The sequence below is a fragment of the Notolepis coatsorum genome, assembly GCF_963971535.1.
Source record: "Notolepis coatsorum genome assembly, chromosome: 15".
NCBI classification, from domain to species: domain Eukaryota; kingdom Metazoa; phylum Chordata; class Actinopteri; order Aulopiformes; family Paralepididae; genus Notolepis; species Notolepis coatsorum.
In genome coordinates this window covers 55,462,636-55,477,490 of record NC_140179.1, presented here as the reverse complement: position 1 = coordinate 55,477,490, position 14,855 = coordinate 55,462,636, and the positions used below count along the sequence as shown (strand labels likewise).

The following is a 14,855-nucleotide window of genomic DNA, read 5'->3' as shown; positions in this document are numbered from 1 at the left end:
AAACAAAAAAGAGACTAGAGAGATATTTTGTTTTATAAAATATACAGCATAAAACCCAACAACCGAGGGGTCCGAAATGTTTGAATGTTTGATTAGAGGCAATCGGTGCCATGCTATTTTAGATTATGATACATAAAGCTATATCTTTGTTTCAGAGCTGTATCTATCCCACTCATCAAATGAGTCTTTAACCTCATTTTGGATCTGAACTAACAGAACTGTAATGGTACCGTTAATAATACTAATGTAATAGTAATAGTATCAGCATTCAGCACCTACTGTATCATACAATGGCACTACTGTTAACAGTAACTAAATGTCATAGTAATAGTATCAGCACACATTGTTATCGTATGTGTCTCTTATCAGCAGACGACAGTATTACAGGTACAACAGTAGTATTTAAAGAGTGCAGACTGTGAGGCTGCGTGGGTCTCTCCCCTCAGGGGGCGTCTCCCGTGTGGCGTGTAGAGAGAGGGAGAGACAGTCTCTCTCCGGGGGGACGGGGGGGGGGGGGGAGGACGCCTGGTCCAGCGGGCCGAATCCCAGCACACGTTCCCCTTCAGAGCTCTTCCTTTCTTCAGTCCAGAGGGCTGTGGAAGTGCCTCCACTCGGCCCTCAATAAGCACCACACACACCGATGCCTCTCTCTCTCCGCCACCCTGCCCCCCCACCATCCCGTCCCCGCCCCCGCCCACCCCCCCTGTGCCCCGGTTTCTGCCCTGCTCACCCCGCAGGCTGAAGGACAATGCGTCCCCTTTCAAAGAGAATCAGGGGAAGAGAAGAGCGTGGTGTCACAGGATCGCCTGTTTGCTGACGGAATCTTTAAGAGCGGCACCTCATAAATCAAAAAAGGAGCATAATGGGCATTGTCCCTCCCAAGAGCTCTTGTCCCGCTAATAGCCCCCCCTCCTCCTCCTCCTCCTCCCCCCTGCTCCTCTTTTCTCCTTCTTCCTCCCTTTCTGCCTCTTTGGCAACTCCTCGCTGAGAGAGAGCGGGGTGAAGTCAGAGGTGGAGGTTTTATTGGGGGGGGCCTCCTCTTGTGGGTTCCCCCTTGCTCTCTGACTCTGTTTCTCTCTCCTCTCTCTCTCTCTCTCTCTCTCTCTCTCTCTCTCTCTCTCTCTCTCTCTCTCTCTCTCCTCTCTCTCTCATCTCTCTCTCTCTCTCTCTCTCTCTCTCTCTGCGAAGTACGACCCACCACAACCCCCCCCCCCTCCCTATTCCAACACTTGATTTGTACAAAGGATTCCCAGAGTCGGGGGGATCGGGGGTTATAATCTATCACTGCGCAGCACACATTGTAAACTCTGGCCTCCTCCCTATCGCCGCGCAGCGCATTGTGATGCTGAAATCGGATTAGACGGAAAAGCCATTTGCCGCTTCTTTTCTGTGTGTCGTTTCTGCACCCTACGTCAGCGCAAGGAATAACAACAAAAAGAAGAAAAAAAAAACTTGCAGGCTCGTATCGCCATCGCCACTCGAAATAAATGACTAATAGTGTGGCCGTTTAAGGCCCTGGCGATGTTTGGTTTATATTCATCGAGGACATTCGAGAGCCCTGCGTAAACAGGTTTTAAGTGGCTGTAGAAAGGCATTTCGAAGGTGGAGTGGATTGTGTTTATGTGATTTCAGTGATTGCGTGTCGGTTGCCAGCTAAATGTTTTTTTTTTTTTGCTCAGGCAACGATCTGTCATGCGGCTGAATGAAAGAGCGCATACCTTATCTGTTTTGATTTCAATAGGTCGTTAATGAGCTTTTGGAAGTGGCCCTCGGCTTGTGCCAACCCCCCAACCCCCCCCCACCCCTCTGATGTGCCTGTAATCAAGAAGATATTATCATAATTAGATCACTGGCAATACATTAAGAACACACATATCTGCCAACAACATTTTCTATAGCACATCACATTACTTACTGTAAGTCATGTTCACGTTTATCCTGTTTGCCCTCTCTCTCCTCTCTCTCTCTCTCTCTCTCTCTCTCTCTCTCTCTCTCTCTCTCTCCCCCCTCTCTCTCTCTCTCCCCCTCTCTCTCTTTCTCACTCTTTCCGTTTCTCTCTCATTCTCTCTCTCCCTCCTCTCTCCCCATCTCTCTCTCTCTCTCTCTCTCTCTCTCTCTCTCTCTCTCTCTCTCTCTCTCTCTCCTCAAAAAAGGGGGGATTTGAACCACACTAAATACGCCTCAGTGTGCATGCTGTCGATGGAGAGCACCAGTGTTACATGAATTAGCCATGAGCTAGATGGCCGTGAACTAGATTCTGGCTTTTAGAGTGTATTTGCGAGGAGTAGTTGAGAGGGTTATAGTTGAGAATACCGAGGCTATACTCACGCTCTACTGTCTCCTGTGCACACAGAAACGTCTCTTAACACTGTGGCACTTGCCATTCTAGGTGTATTGTACTACTGTACCAGTGGGTGGGGGCTGGGCAATAATAGCCTAAATTTCACATTGTGGTATATTTACAATGTTGAACGGTGACGATATATACGGCAAAGTATATTCATTTTTCTTGTAATACCATCTAAACAACGCTTTAGTCGAGTACAAGAGCTCTGTGGAATGCAATTATTATAATATTCATATTATTGCAACACGGTCTCTCTGCACAACCTTGGTGTTGTTTATAGTGGAAGCTAGTGGACGACATGTGCCCAAATGGTTGAAACAATGTGGGTAAATCTATACACTTGATACCTTTTCTAAATTCATACCGTAGCACACATTTCTACCAGTACCTCATTTTCTACCGGTGTATCATTTCTAGGAGTGTATCATTTCTAGGGGTGTATCATTTCTAGGAGTGTATCATTTCTAGGGGTGCATTTCTACCGGTGTATCATTTCTAGGAGTGTATCATTTCAAGTCAAGTCAAGTCAAGAGTTTTATTTGTCACGGCATACAAGTATACAATGAAATGCGGGTGGTCTTGCCCGCAACGATGTGCAATACAGTAGTAACAACATATAATAGAATCCAATAAAACAACATTTCTAGGAGTGTATCATTTCTAGGGGTGTATCATTTCATATAATATATATATTATATTCTAAATGAATCCTTTTTTTATTTCCTCAAAACAACAACAACATTGTCAACAACAACAACAACAAACAGACACCTTGCGTTTCCATATATAGAAACCACCGGGAGAATTAGCGTGTTCCTCTCACAGAAATCATAAAATGTGCAGTATAGTCTCTTGCCTCCGCACAGCGGTCCCAGTCTTCAGTATGTAAATCCTGCGTGGAGGATTATGCCGCTGTGAGGACAGGGACAGTCACAATGGTTGGCTCGTTACGACGGGGAACGCGACTCAGTCCCACGCCGAACAACGGGACACTCACAGGGGACAATATCGCCTTAATGTGGAGCCTTATCTTATAGAAGGTGCTTTCAGCCTGATACACTTCTTCCGTACCGGGTTATCTTTCCTTCCCTTTCACTCTCTCTTTCTCTCTCTCGCTCTCTACCTCTCTCTCTTCCCTTCTCTCTCTCTCTCTCTCTCTCTCTCTCTCTCTCTCTCTCTCTCTCTCTCTCTCTCTCTCTCTCTCTCTCTTGCTCTCTACCTCTCTTTTTCTCCCTCTATATTTCTCTCTCTCCCTCTCTCTTTTTCTCCCTTTCTTTCTAGAGTTGTTCCGATACCGATACCAGTATGCCTCCGATACTGCCTAAAATGCTGATATCGGTATCGGCGAGTACGCCGAAAGTCTAGCCTCCGATCCCATATGACGTCATTTATCAACAACACGTGCGGTCTGCTGAGAGCGAGCATTATAAAACAAACGTGTTTTTAATCGACCGTGAATTAAAGTGTCAATGCCATTTGTCATTTTAACAGCAGATACTTTCTTAAATGCCATCGTCCCGGCAGAGTGGGGCTTGCTGGTGTTATTAGCATTAGCTGAAGCCCTAGCTGAAAAGCTAGTTTTATCTTAACGTTACCTTGGCTAAAGTTGGGGCTATTCATAATCCAGCAATAATGGCTGCAGACCTGCAAGCAAAGTACAGCAAATTGGCAAATGAGTATTCCAAGGTAAATCACTTTTTCACCAGTAAGTTACTGGCAGTAACGTTACATTGTCTTTCCATCTAACGTTAGCTCACGCTACTGTGGCTAACCTAACGTGTCGTCGCTGATCGACCTCTCGCACGCAATTAATGACATGTTGCGGACAGCCATACCGGTGACAATGTTTAGCTTTTAGTGCCAAAGGATAAGAGTCTGAGGCGGAGTCTCAAAAGAGAATGTTGAATATTTATTTTGAAAATCACAACATACACGTTACTAGCCAGAGCCTCTGCAGACCGTGCGGAAACAATGTCCCAACAACCTTTCAGTGGGTGAACTCATTGAGCATAGTTAATTATACTAATACTAATCTATACAATCACCTGTTGTTGAATAAATACCATTACTTTCTAGTTATTACTAAAAAACAGTATAAACAGTATATGTAGCTGTAAAAAAAAATTATCAGTTTATAATTTATATAATCATTTTTTTTATGTATGCACTGGTATCGGATCAGTATCGGTATCGGCCGATACCCAAAGCTTAGGTATCGGATCGGGAAGGAAAAAATGGTATCGGAACATCTCTATTTCTTTCTCTCTCTCTCATTCTCTACCTCTCTCTCTCCCCCTCTATTTTTTTTCTCTGGATTTAATGTAACCGAAGTTTGAAAAAAATAAAACTCCGTCCACACAGGTGAACAACCGCATATAATTGCGTACTCACGGCGTCTGGAAAACCAGCAACCGATACATGTAGTACAATACCAAAGCAGTAGGCGGCGATGTTGTTCAGACATGAAGGCCATTTCAACCAATCAGAAAAGGTTGAACGCTCACTACACTTCCTGTTTAGAAACAGCATAGCCGCCATCTTTAAATATAATTTTGCCAACGGAGCAACGGAGCATATATTTGCAATAAATAAGTGCAATAATAAGTGCAATAAACAAACAGATACATTCACTGTGTGTTCTGCCTCTCATTTGTTGATGAAACAAAACCAACAGCAACACAATTTACCACCAAGAGCGGATAGTTTAGTCTCACGTTGTTGTTAGCTACATGCTAATGTGAATGGTATTCTCTATGTATAGTATATAGCTTAAATGCTAACGTAATGTGGTAACGTTAACGCTATTATAATGAATGGATGCAAACGTTATTTAACACATTGCAGAATGGATACAATACAATACGGCTCAATACAAACAATTGTTAAGGGGATGCAGTCTGGACTGGGTTCCTTATAACAATAACTTGACAACACATGAGTTTAGTTTAGCCGCAGCTACAGGTTTTACTCTGGTCGGGTCAGGAATGCGACAACAGACAGTTGATCACAACACTCTTCAACAATACGTTTCGAACAAAAGTTTGTTACAATCATTTTCATATAACGCTACATGGGACAGCTCTGCTGTAAACACTGGTGTAGCTGGCTCTGCTCTAATCACCCTAACCCTGTGCTCGGTTGCTAACTTGCTATTGTTTGCGACAGTCTGCCGTGAACATGGGAAATAATTGCGACAGCTCTGCTGTAAACACTGGGAATAACCTCGATTGCTATGCCCACAGTCACGCACCCGCAAAACTGCAGAACTTCACCCTGGACTCCGGTTTTCAAAGACCGTGGTTGCAGTGTAGCAAACCCCCGGTTGTGTGTGCCCGAACAGTGCAACTGCGCACATACAATCATGGTTACATTAAATCCAGCGCTCGTGTGGATGGGGCCTCAATCACTGTCTTTTTTGTGTATCAGTTGTGTGTGTGTGTGTGTGTGTGTGTATATATGTATGTGTCATTGTTACTGTAATATGTTTAAGCATGCATGAGTGCTACTTCCTGTAATCTGGTGTTGGTGGAGACCCCCCCCCCTCTTTCCCCCCAACCCTCTAGCGCCTGTATCAGAAACACATGCGATCCCATGTTCACATTATAGGCTGGCTGTTTGCCCTTCGGGGGGGAGAGGGGGGGGGGGGGGGTGGGTCTGTGTCCTGGTGTCAGTCAGAGCCCCTCTTATCACCCGCACCATAATATCCACTCTCTATGATTGGCCACCATTTCTGAAACCCAAAACTGCTGGCCTCGCTGGATGGAATGGAGCGAGAGTTTGCTTTTCATTCAAAGTGAATAGTTCTCAAATGCCTCTTGATTATGGGTCTGCCATGTAAGGTATCTGTCTGACCCCCCCACCTAGTCCTGTCATAAAAAACAAAACTTGTTTTTCTGAAACAAGTCGCGTTACCTTTCAGGTTCCTGGCGCTGGTGTTTGAGCGCACGGCTATATAGCCGAGTCACTGAGAGACACGTTAGGCTGCTGCTCTCGAGCCCGTTTCCAGGCTCCTAAGTAGCTAATGGTGTGAGGAGCTGAGGGTGGATTAAGACTAAAAGTTTTGCCTCTCTGTGCACCGGTCCAGCTGGTGGAGTTGCCGTGGTGATAGAACTCGGTTTGGGGGGGGGAAAGGACCGGGGCGTCGGTCTGGGTTGATGAAATAGTAAAATATCAATCATTTGTTGAACACTTTTATCCGTAGCACTTTACATTGCCAAGGAGTGCATACAGCGGGAATCGAACCCCTAACCATGGCAGTATTAGTGCTATGCTCTAACCCAGCGGTTCTCAAACTACGAGTTGGTCGGTGACAGCGCATTGGCAAGTAAAAAAAAAAAAGAAAAAAAAATATATATATTCTGGCAACATATTTTGGCTAAATATGCCTCGTTTTATAAATGTGTATTGATAACATAGTGCTGTAATTAAATCTTCTAATAAATATGCATGATCAAGTTCAACAACGTGCATGCTTTTATTTTGATATTCCTTAATTCCACGTTGAAATTACGCGATACATTAAGTGTGGGGTCGACAAAAGAAATCCTAAATAAAATGGGGTCGTGGGAATAAAAAAGTTTGAGAACCCCTGGTCTAACCGGTTGAGCTACACACAGCCACATAACTGCAGTTCATGTAGGCATTAGGTAATAATTGACTTAAATGATGACGATATATAGCTCATCCCTCATCCAGTCATATCTTCCATCGATACCAAGGCTCTGGTAATCTTACTTCTTATGGATTGTTTTCCCTCATGCGATTATACTGTATACGTTGACAGAGAAGGATAAGATCTGTATGACTGCAAGTGAAGGGAATGCTTCTTTTTGCCTGGGGTTTATATCTCGCAGCGCTTGTGTGTGTGTGTGTGTGTGTGTGTGTGTGTGTGTGTGTGTGTGTGTGCGTTGGAGAGCTGCCTGCACTAATAGGTTTTTGAGCCTCTATAACGAGGCCAAGCAGTCTGCTAGAGTGAGTCATTGATTGCTGAACGCAGCGCTCCATGCGCTTGATTGCATTATGCAAGCTGATGCTCCACCTTAACCATTCACCCAGTGGTTTAGTCGCGGATGTGTGGTTTTACGTGAGTGATGCAGTGTGATCATAGGACGCAACGATAATATTTGATATTATACGATTGTGATATACAATACCGTACCAATGTGTTTTGTCCGTGATTATGGAAATTCCCGTTGTCAGATCAGCACAGATTTAGCAGTGATCAAACAAAAACAATACTTAAACAACAGCGTACGTTCTCGGCTCTGTTAAATAAACCCCACCCCCTACCTTAACCCTAACCTTAATGTCATGGAACTCATGCCCCACATCATGCCCCATTTATAAATGCAACCATTAATCATTTACCACCTCAATCGACCATTGGAAACTGTGGCACGATACATGAGATGCCACGTTTTAGGATGTGCTTCCTTCCTTACCACTGAAATGTATAAGAGGGGGGGTAACAGTATTTCCACCTATCAGTGTAATTATGATTACAAATATTGGATAGTGCGGTCATAGTATATCAACCTCCTCTCAGCGGTAAACCACATGTACCCCTCCTGGCATGGGATCAAATTTCGCTACAGCTTTCTCTCCTGTGTCTCCCTCTCTGCCTTCCTACTGTCTCACTAAAGAACCTTCTCTCCTGTGTCTCCCCTACTCTGTCTCCCTCTCAGCCTTCCTACTGTCTCAATAAAGAACCTTCTCTCCTGTGTCTCCCCTACTCTGTCTCCCTCTCAGCCTTCCTACTGTCTCACTAAAGAACCTTCTCCTGTGTCTCCCCTACTCTGTCTCCCTCTCAGACTTCCTACTGTCTCAATAAAGAACCTTCTATCCTGTGTCTCTCTACTCTGTCTCCCTCTCAGCCTTCCTACTGTCTCAATAAAGAACCTTCTCTCCTGTGTCTCCTCTACTCTGTTTGCCTCTCAGCCTTCCTACTGTCTCAATAAAGAACCTTCTCTCCTGTGTCTCCTCTACTCTGTTTGCCTCTCAGATGTCCTACTGTCTCAATAAAGAACCTTCTCTCCTGTGTCTCTACTCTGTCTCCCTCTCAGCCTTCCTACTGTCTCAATAAAGAACCTTCTTCTGTGTCTCCTCTACTCTGTCTCCCTGTCATCCTTCCTACCGTCTCAATAAAGAACCTTCTCTCCTGTGTCTCCTCTACTCTGTCTCCCTCTCAGTCTTCCTACTGTCTTGATAAAATAAAATGCCAAAGGAGTGGACTGCTCACTCTCCTCTCTCTCCTAACCTCCTCCTCTCCTCTCTCTCCTCCTCTCAGGGAGCTGATGCCCAAGACCCTGGAGGGCCAGATCACCATGGAGAAGACACCCAGCTACTTTGTGACCAGAGAGGCTCCAGCCCGGATCTCCGCCATGTCCCGCGACACCCGGCTGATCGTGGTGGTGAGAGACCCGGTGACCAGGGCCATCTCCGACTACACGCAGACGCTGTCCAAGAAGCCGGACATTCCGTCCTTCGAGAGCCTAACCTTCAAAAACAGGACCACGGGGCTCATCGACACGTCGTGGAGCGCCATCCAGATCGGCATCTACGCCAAGCACCTGGACAACTGGCTGCAGTATTTCCCCATCGGGCAGATCCTGTTCGTCAGCGGTGAGCGGCTGATCAGCGACCCGGCCGGAGAGCTGGGCCGTGTGCAGGACTTCCTGGGCCTCAAGAGGATCATCACGGACAAACATTTTTACTTCAACCAGACCAAGGGCTTCCCCTGCCTCAAGAAGGCCGAGGGCAGCAGCAAGCCCCACTGCCTGGGCAAAACCAAAGGGAGGACCCACCCCAATATAGACCCAGAGGTGGTGCAGAGGCTCCGAGACTTCTACCGGCCCTTCAACATGAAGTTCTACCAGATGACGGGACATAACTTTGGTTGGGATTGACGTGAGCGCCTGTGAAGGAGGACACGTTTGTTCATTATTATCCCCCCCCCCCTCTCTGTAATTCAACGGCAAGATGTGGACATTATTGCTATATATATGTAAAATGTACAGAAATCTATTTTATAATAATTTATTTTTATTTCTAAGCAATTAATTCACTAAGCTGCCTAACCATTATTTGTACATAACATCTGGCCCACATGTCTTTTTTTTTTTTTACATTCCAAATTTTTCTTTAGCTCTTCCCCCATCGCAGGCCTGTCAATCTCAGTGGAGTTAGAGGTGCTTCATAATGCAGATAATCTGTGATGACTGAACCGACGTAGGAACAGGTGAATGGTGTAAAAAAGCGCCGCATTTACGGGTACGGAGTGCGTTCACAAACGTGGAGGAGGCCACTGTCTTGTTTTATATGCGGTTAATCACTTCACTCTGAGCTCGCTTTATCGCTACCACCATCTTAAAAAAAAAGATAGACTGGGGTTGGGATGACAAGGAGGTGATGGGAGTTCAAATTAAATTAATTGTTGGGAATTCAAATTAAAAAGTGACCATTTATAGTATCAAAATCTTTGAACATGTCGAGGGGAAATACATTTTCGTAACTACCAGATGACTCACTCACAGTCTGTCTTGTAGTCTGTCTATGGTATGGTACGGTTGGCTATTATCATATATTTCAAAACACTAAATCTATGGCGGTTAAGAACAATCAGGTATATCACAACACTGTGTCCTGCCTTTCGACTCCAGGGCATTTTTCCCATCAATGTTTCGACGCCGAAGCGAAACGGGACGCTTCTGTGTCCTTCCAACCCCCGAAGTAATCGATGGTCAACCCATAAATACGGCAAGTGTGTGAACAAAGCAAATGGCCGCCGCTATCTGGCTCCGCTATACGGTCTTTCCATCCGTTCTGTTCCGTTTCTTTGTCACGAAGGCCCTTCCAGTCAGGGGCTTTCCCTCCCTCTCCATCCCCTTGGCCTGGCACGGCCGGGCTAAGCAGCTGCCCCCGTGTCCCTTTCACTCAATAACAGGTAGATCAATAAAGCCTAAGTGATCGTCATTGTGTCACTCATGCTTAAAGTATACGGTTGGCCTTTTGGTCTCTCTGTACTCCTGCTGCCTGCTCTAATGAATGGCCTGTCCATCAAAGGCTAAATCCTATTCCCGACCTGCATGAGACCCTGTGTTAACATTATGCTAATGGCGTGTACCGTAGCATCAGGGCGATAGATCGATGTCCTCCCGGTTCTCTGGCTTCCCACCAGTGGGAGCGCACGGCGGGCTCCTGGGCCAGACTCCTGCCCGACTCTCCGCTGGGTTCAAAAGGTCACCACGCGACGGGTCCCAATCAAATTTCCCTTTGAGAGGCACTTGACTTATTTCGGAAGGAATAAAGGAAACGGTCAAAAAACGGTAAATGTCTGGCAGCAACGGTGGCCAAATACTTACTGTCAAATTACAGTAAAATCAAATACATTTACAGATTACAACCTTTATTTAATGGTTAATATTTTGATAAAAGGTAATTTACTGTATTTTTATGGCATTTACACATAAAGTATAAAAACCAAATTAATCTGTAAAATAATACAGTGAATTTCCTGTGAAAAAAACAATTTCTTTTACAGTGTGGGGCGAGGAGGACGACACCACTGTGGGTCTTGTTGCCGTGGCAGCATGGGAATGATTATGAATGAGCACCTTGTGAAAATGTATCACGGCAGTCATTTCAGTGTTACCATGGTGTCGTCCACGGTGTTGATAAGATACTATGGCACTACTGTAAACTACTGAGGAGATGGTCACGGTCGACCAGCACCTGCTAACGGGTCGGACCCTTTAGCTCAGCTGGTTGGTGTGGCTGCCTTGTGGATCCTACGGTCCCAGGTTCAAATCCACTTGGTTACAGGACTAATATGGTTTAAGTTATATATCACCATGCCTTTGTACTTAAATAAATACCATGGTATAATACAATATTTAAACCATGACACCACCGATGGTAATATAGTTGTTTCCATCATTTGTTTTGGTCACTACCATCATTGTACTTTTTTAATTCGAGAGGTAGCAGAGGGATATCTATCTCATGTAGAGCGTAAAGATGGAGGAGATGATAGACAGGCAGGTCGCTTCACTGAAACCAAGGAAACTACAGTATAAGAGAAGGAAGGGTTGTCACGTCACTGTGTAGCGTGTGAACACACATCGGTGCCAAGTGTGGAAACGTTCAGTCTGAAACACAGCATCATCTAACAGAAGTGAGACATCCAGGGATCTGTGTTGGATCCCTGATGAAAGGGACTGTCGAGCTGCAGGAAGTGGCCTGGGGCCGGGGCTGACAGTGTAACCTCAACACCGAGCATCATGTGGTCCATGGTCCATATAGTTTGCCTTATTCACCCTGTCATCCTAACTCCTCCCCCATCTCTGTGACGGCTCTCCACTCTCTGCTTGTTGCCAAAAAAACTCAGAGGTCTCCGATATCACGTTTCACACCCGCTTGAATCACAACCGTCCTTTTCTTTTTTTTATGGAAAACCCTCTTCTCTACCCCTCACACTGCTTTTTTGTTGTTGTTATTGCTCGTCTTTCTACTTGAATGCTTGATGTGCAAGAAGGAGAAAGAGCATTGTAGTTATCATTCTTTCATCTCTGAGTGGCTGGTGGCATGCTACTTAAAAAGGAAGAGCGGTGGTGACCGACATGCTACGCTACACTGTGCTGTGCTATGCTATGCTATGCTATGCTATGCTATGCTATGCTACGCTACACTGTGCTGTGCTATGCTATGCTATGCTATGCTATGCTATGCTACGCTACACTCAATGTGGTGGCCAGTATAGTAGGTGCAGGAATAATGGGGTATGGGATTGACCTCCAGAGGAGGGCCTCATTTGTCCAAGCAGTGGCCCAGACGGAATGTACATCCTTACATGAAAGAAACCATCAAATCAATTTCAGAGGTCAAAAGATCACAGGCTTTTAGTAAAGAAAAAAGAGGTAAATTCTATAGTACGATACTTTCCTTTTGAATTTAAAACGATGTTGTGCCTCTTGACCCGTCCCTTCAATACTGATTCTGGTAGTGACTCTAATTCAACTGTTTTGTTGGTCATGTAACTGGCATAAGATAGCATGGAGTCCTGTAGCATTTCTGTTGGTCCTCATTCACACATTACCTTTTATTTAACCAGAGAGAAAAAGAGAGAGAGAGAGCGAGAGAGACAGAGAGAGCGAGAGAGAGGGAGAGAATGAAAGGTGATACTCCTTTCAAAAGCCTTCATCTCCCCTTCTAACCTTAGTGCAATGTTTGATTAAAAATATATAAATAAAAAAGCATTTACAAAATGGTCCCCTCTTTGCAGAAGTACCCTGCTTCACATAAGCTGTCATCACATTCTGGAAAAAATTTGTACGTGATGTCTCGTTTTCTCTTGTAATTGCCGGTGTTTGAATTCTGGTCAAGTTCGTGTTTAACTGAGGGAGTGTCTAAAATGTAATTAAAAAAAAAGAAAAAAACCAATAATAAATAAAGAAATTGCACTCATGGTCGCCATCCATGCTGCTGCATCGGGTTATGGTTGAGTTTTATTCAACCCAGTTTTTAGAGCTCTACAAATGTTAATGATGTTTTTGTCTTACCCACATATAATATGATATCTAGACTTTACCACATCTGTATGTATAAAAATGAAAACGACATGTAAAAATCAAGTATTTTGTGGTATGTACATCAAAGGAATTAATTTTACACAATGCAAGGAAAATGGAACAGATGTTTCTAGATGATTAAATACTGAACATTCATGCTATTTCTTTGTATGAAGAAATAAATAAATAAGTATATATTTTACCAAAAAAATCCTGTTGCCTCGACTTCTATTTTCTTATATATTTACAGTTTATTATTTAAAGAAGCATTAAGCAGAATTTTAACCTGAATCCTATTGTTTTGTTGTGAGGACGACATGTGATGATTGGACATTAACACTTTCAGCGCCAGGGGTCACTGTTTACCTTACCATTGAAATGCCATCGCCTTTTAACATGGGGATACGTGGCTGTGTTTGCAGGCCTAATGCTATATTATATATTATAGCTATGGATCTAATAATATAGTCGATTGTCATTGAGTTTCTTCCGGTCAAGATGCAAGAAAACAGATATTTCTTTCATTCATACATTCCCGTTTTATACCGTGGTGAATATGAGTATAGTTTTAGAGTAATTCTGTGTAATCCCAGGAAACGCCTCTAAACAGTGTTTTAGTGCATTTCACTAGGAATCGTGCCATTCCTCGCTTGGATCAACAATCAATCTGAAATCAACGCTAGATTATCGGTATTATGTTTCATCATGCATGCATGAAAGGGTGGGGGGGGGGTTTCTGTGCTTCGATCGTCACTAACGGAATACATTACACAGTACATTACAGACACACAAATTATCGGATCAACACAATATTGATACCATAGTCCTTACCTTGACCAAGATCTGTCCCGAAAAGAATATTCCAATTATCTGATCGCCATTCCAAATACTGATGTTGATTGTGTTGCCAACGTGGGCCCGACCCTCGTCGATGCATGCGTTATAAGCAAGGCGGCAGGCGGCGGTATTGGACTTTTGCGATCTCAGACCCATCCCCAGTGATAACACACAGCTGCCTGCATGTTTATGAATGGAAATATCGAATAAAAGAAATAACGATGAAAACCCGAGTATACTCAGGTTTTCGGGGGTCCTGACGCTCAACGTTGGGCGCGTTAATAACCCGACTTTAGTCGGGTCCGGCGCCCAATGTGTTAACATGGACATTGAAAAAAAACAACTAGTGAATTAAGGTAAAGGTGTGTAAACTGAGTTTGGGTGGATTTACCCTCCACTACCACACATCCCTGTCCATACACCAGGCAAAAAATGTGGCTAGTTTTGCATAAATACGCCTGCAGATTGCATACCCAAAGTAATTTGTGATTTATTATACTTTATACTTATAGCACATGCATGAGTCTGGTCTCTTTTGAAAGGAAACATTCTGAATCAAATCAAATTTATTTGTAAGGCCCGACAACACACGTTAATGTCCCCATGGGCCGTGCACGTCTTCTTTAAACAAGTCAAGAAGAAACATCACAATAAGTCAAGAACAAAACAAGAACACCATAAGGTCCAAATTTTTTAAAATAAATGCAAAATAAATAAATGCAATAAACTCCACGCGAAGGTAAGGAAAAACTCACTGAACTTTCTTCCACAACAAGAATCACTGCAAGTGCTAATGAAATAGAGTTACTGAGGAACACACTGAAGTAAAAGTTTTGTTTATTCACATTTCTGTTTACTTGTTGCCATTATGCCTGTTTTCCAGTTGAGAGGTAGACAGGGACGTGCACAGGACTTTAGAGGGGCAGGTGCTCAAATGGTTTTTGGGGCCCTTTTTGGGATTAATACAAGTCTATGGTACATTCAGTTTTAGCCATGCATTCATAGACCTGCTACCCTTAGCTGCTTACTGGCGCTCCTTCTCCTTCCAAGTTTAGTTTCAAGTTTCTTTAATAGTTGTCATACAGAAGTACAGAATACTTTCATAC

General features: G+C 44.0%; 1 protein-coding gene across 1 annotated transcript in view; it reads left to right on the top strand.

Moving 5' to 3' along the window:
- Window positions 1-13,060, top strand: part of LOC311241945 (heparan sulfate glucosamine 3-O-sulfotransferase 3B1-like) — a 37,543-nt gene extending 24,483 nt beyond the window's left edge. Inside the window, exon 2 of the mRNA XM_084330899.1 lies at window positions 8,634-13,060. Coding sequence (XP_084187025.1) covers window positions 8,634-9,252 — 619 coding nt within the window. The 3' untranslated portion in view covers window positions 9,253-13,060. The remainder of the gene's footprint in view (window positions 1-8,633) is intronic.
- The last annotated feature ends 1,795 nt before the right edge of the window (window positions 13,061-14,855 follow it).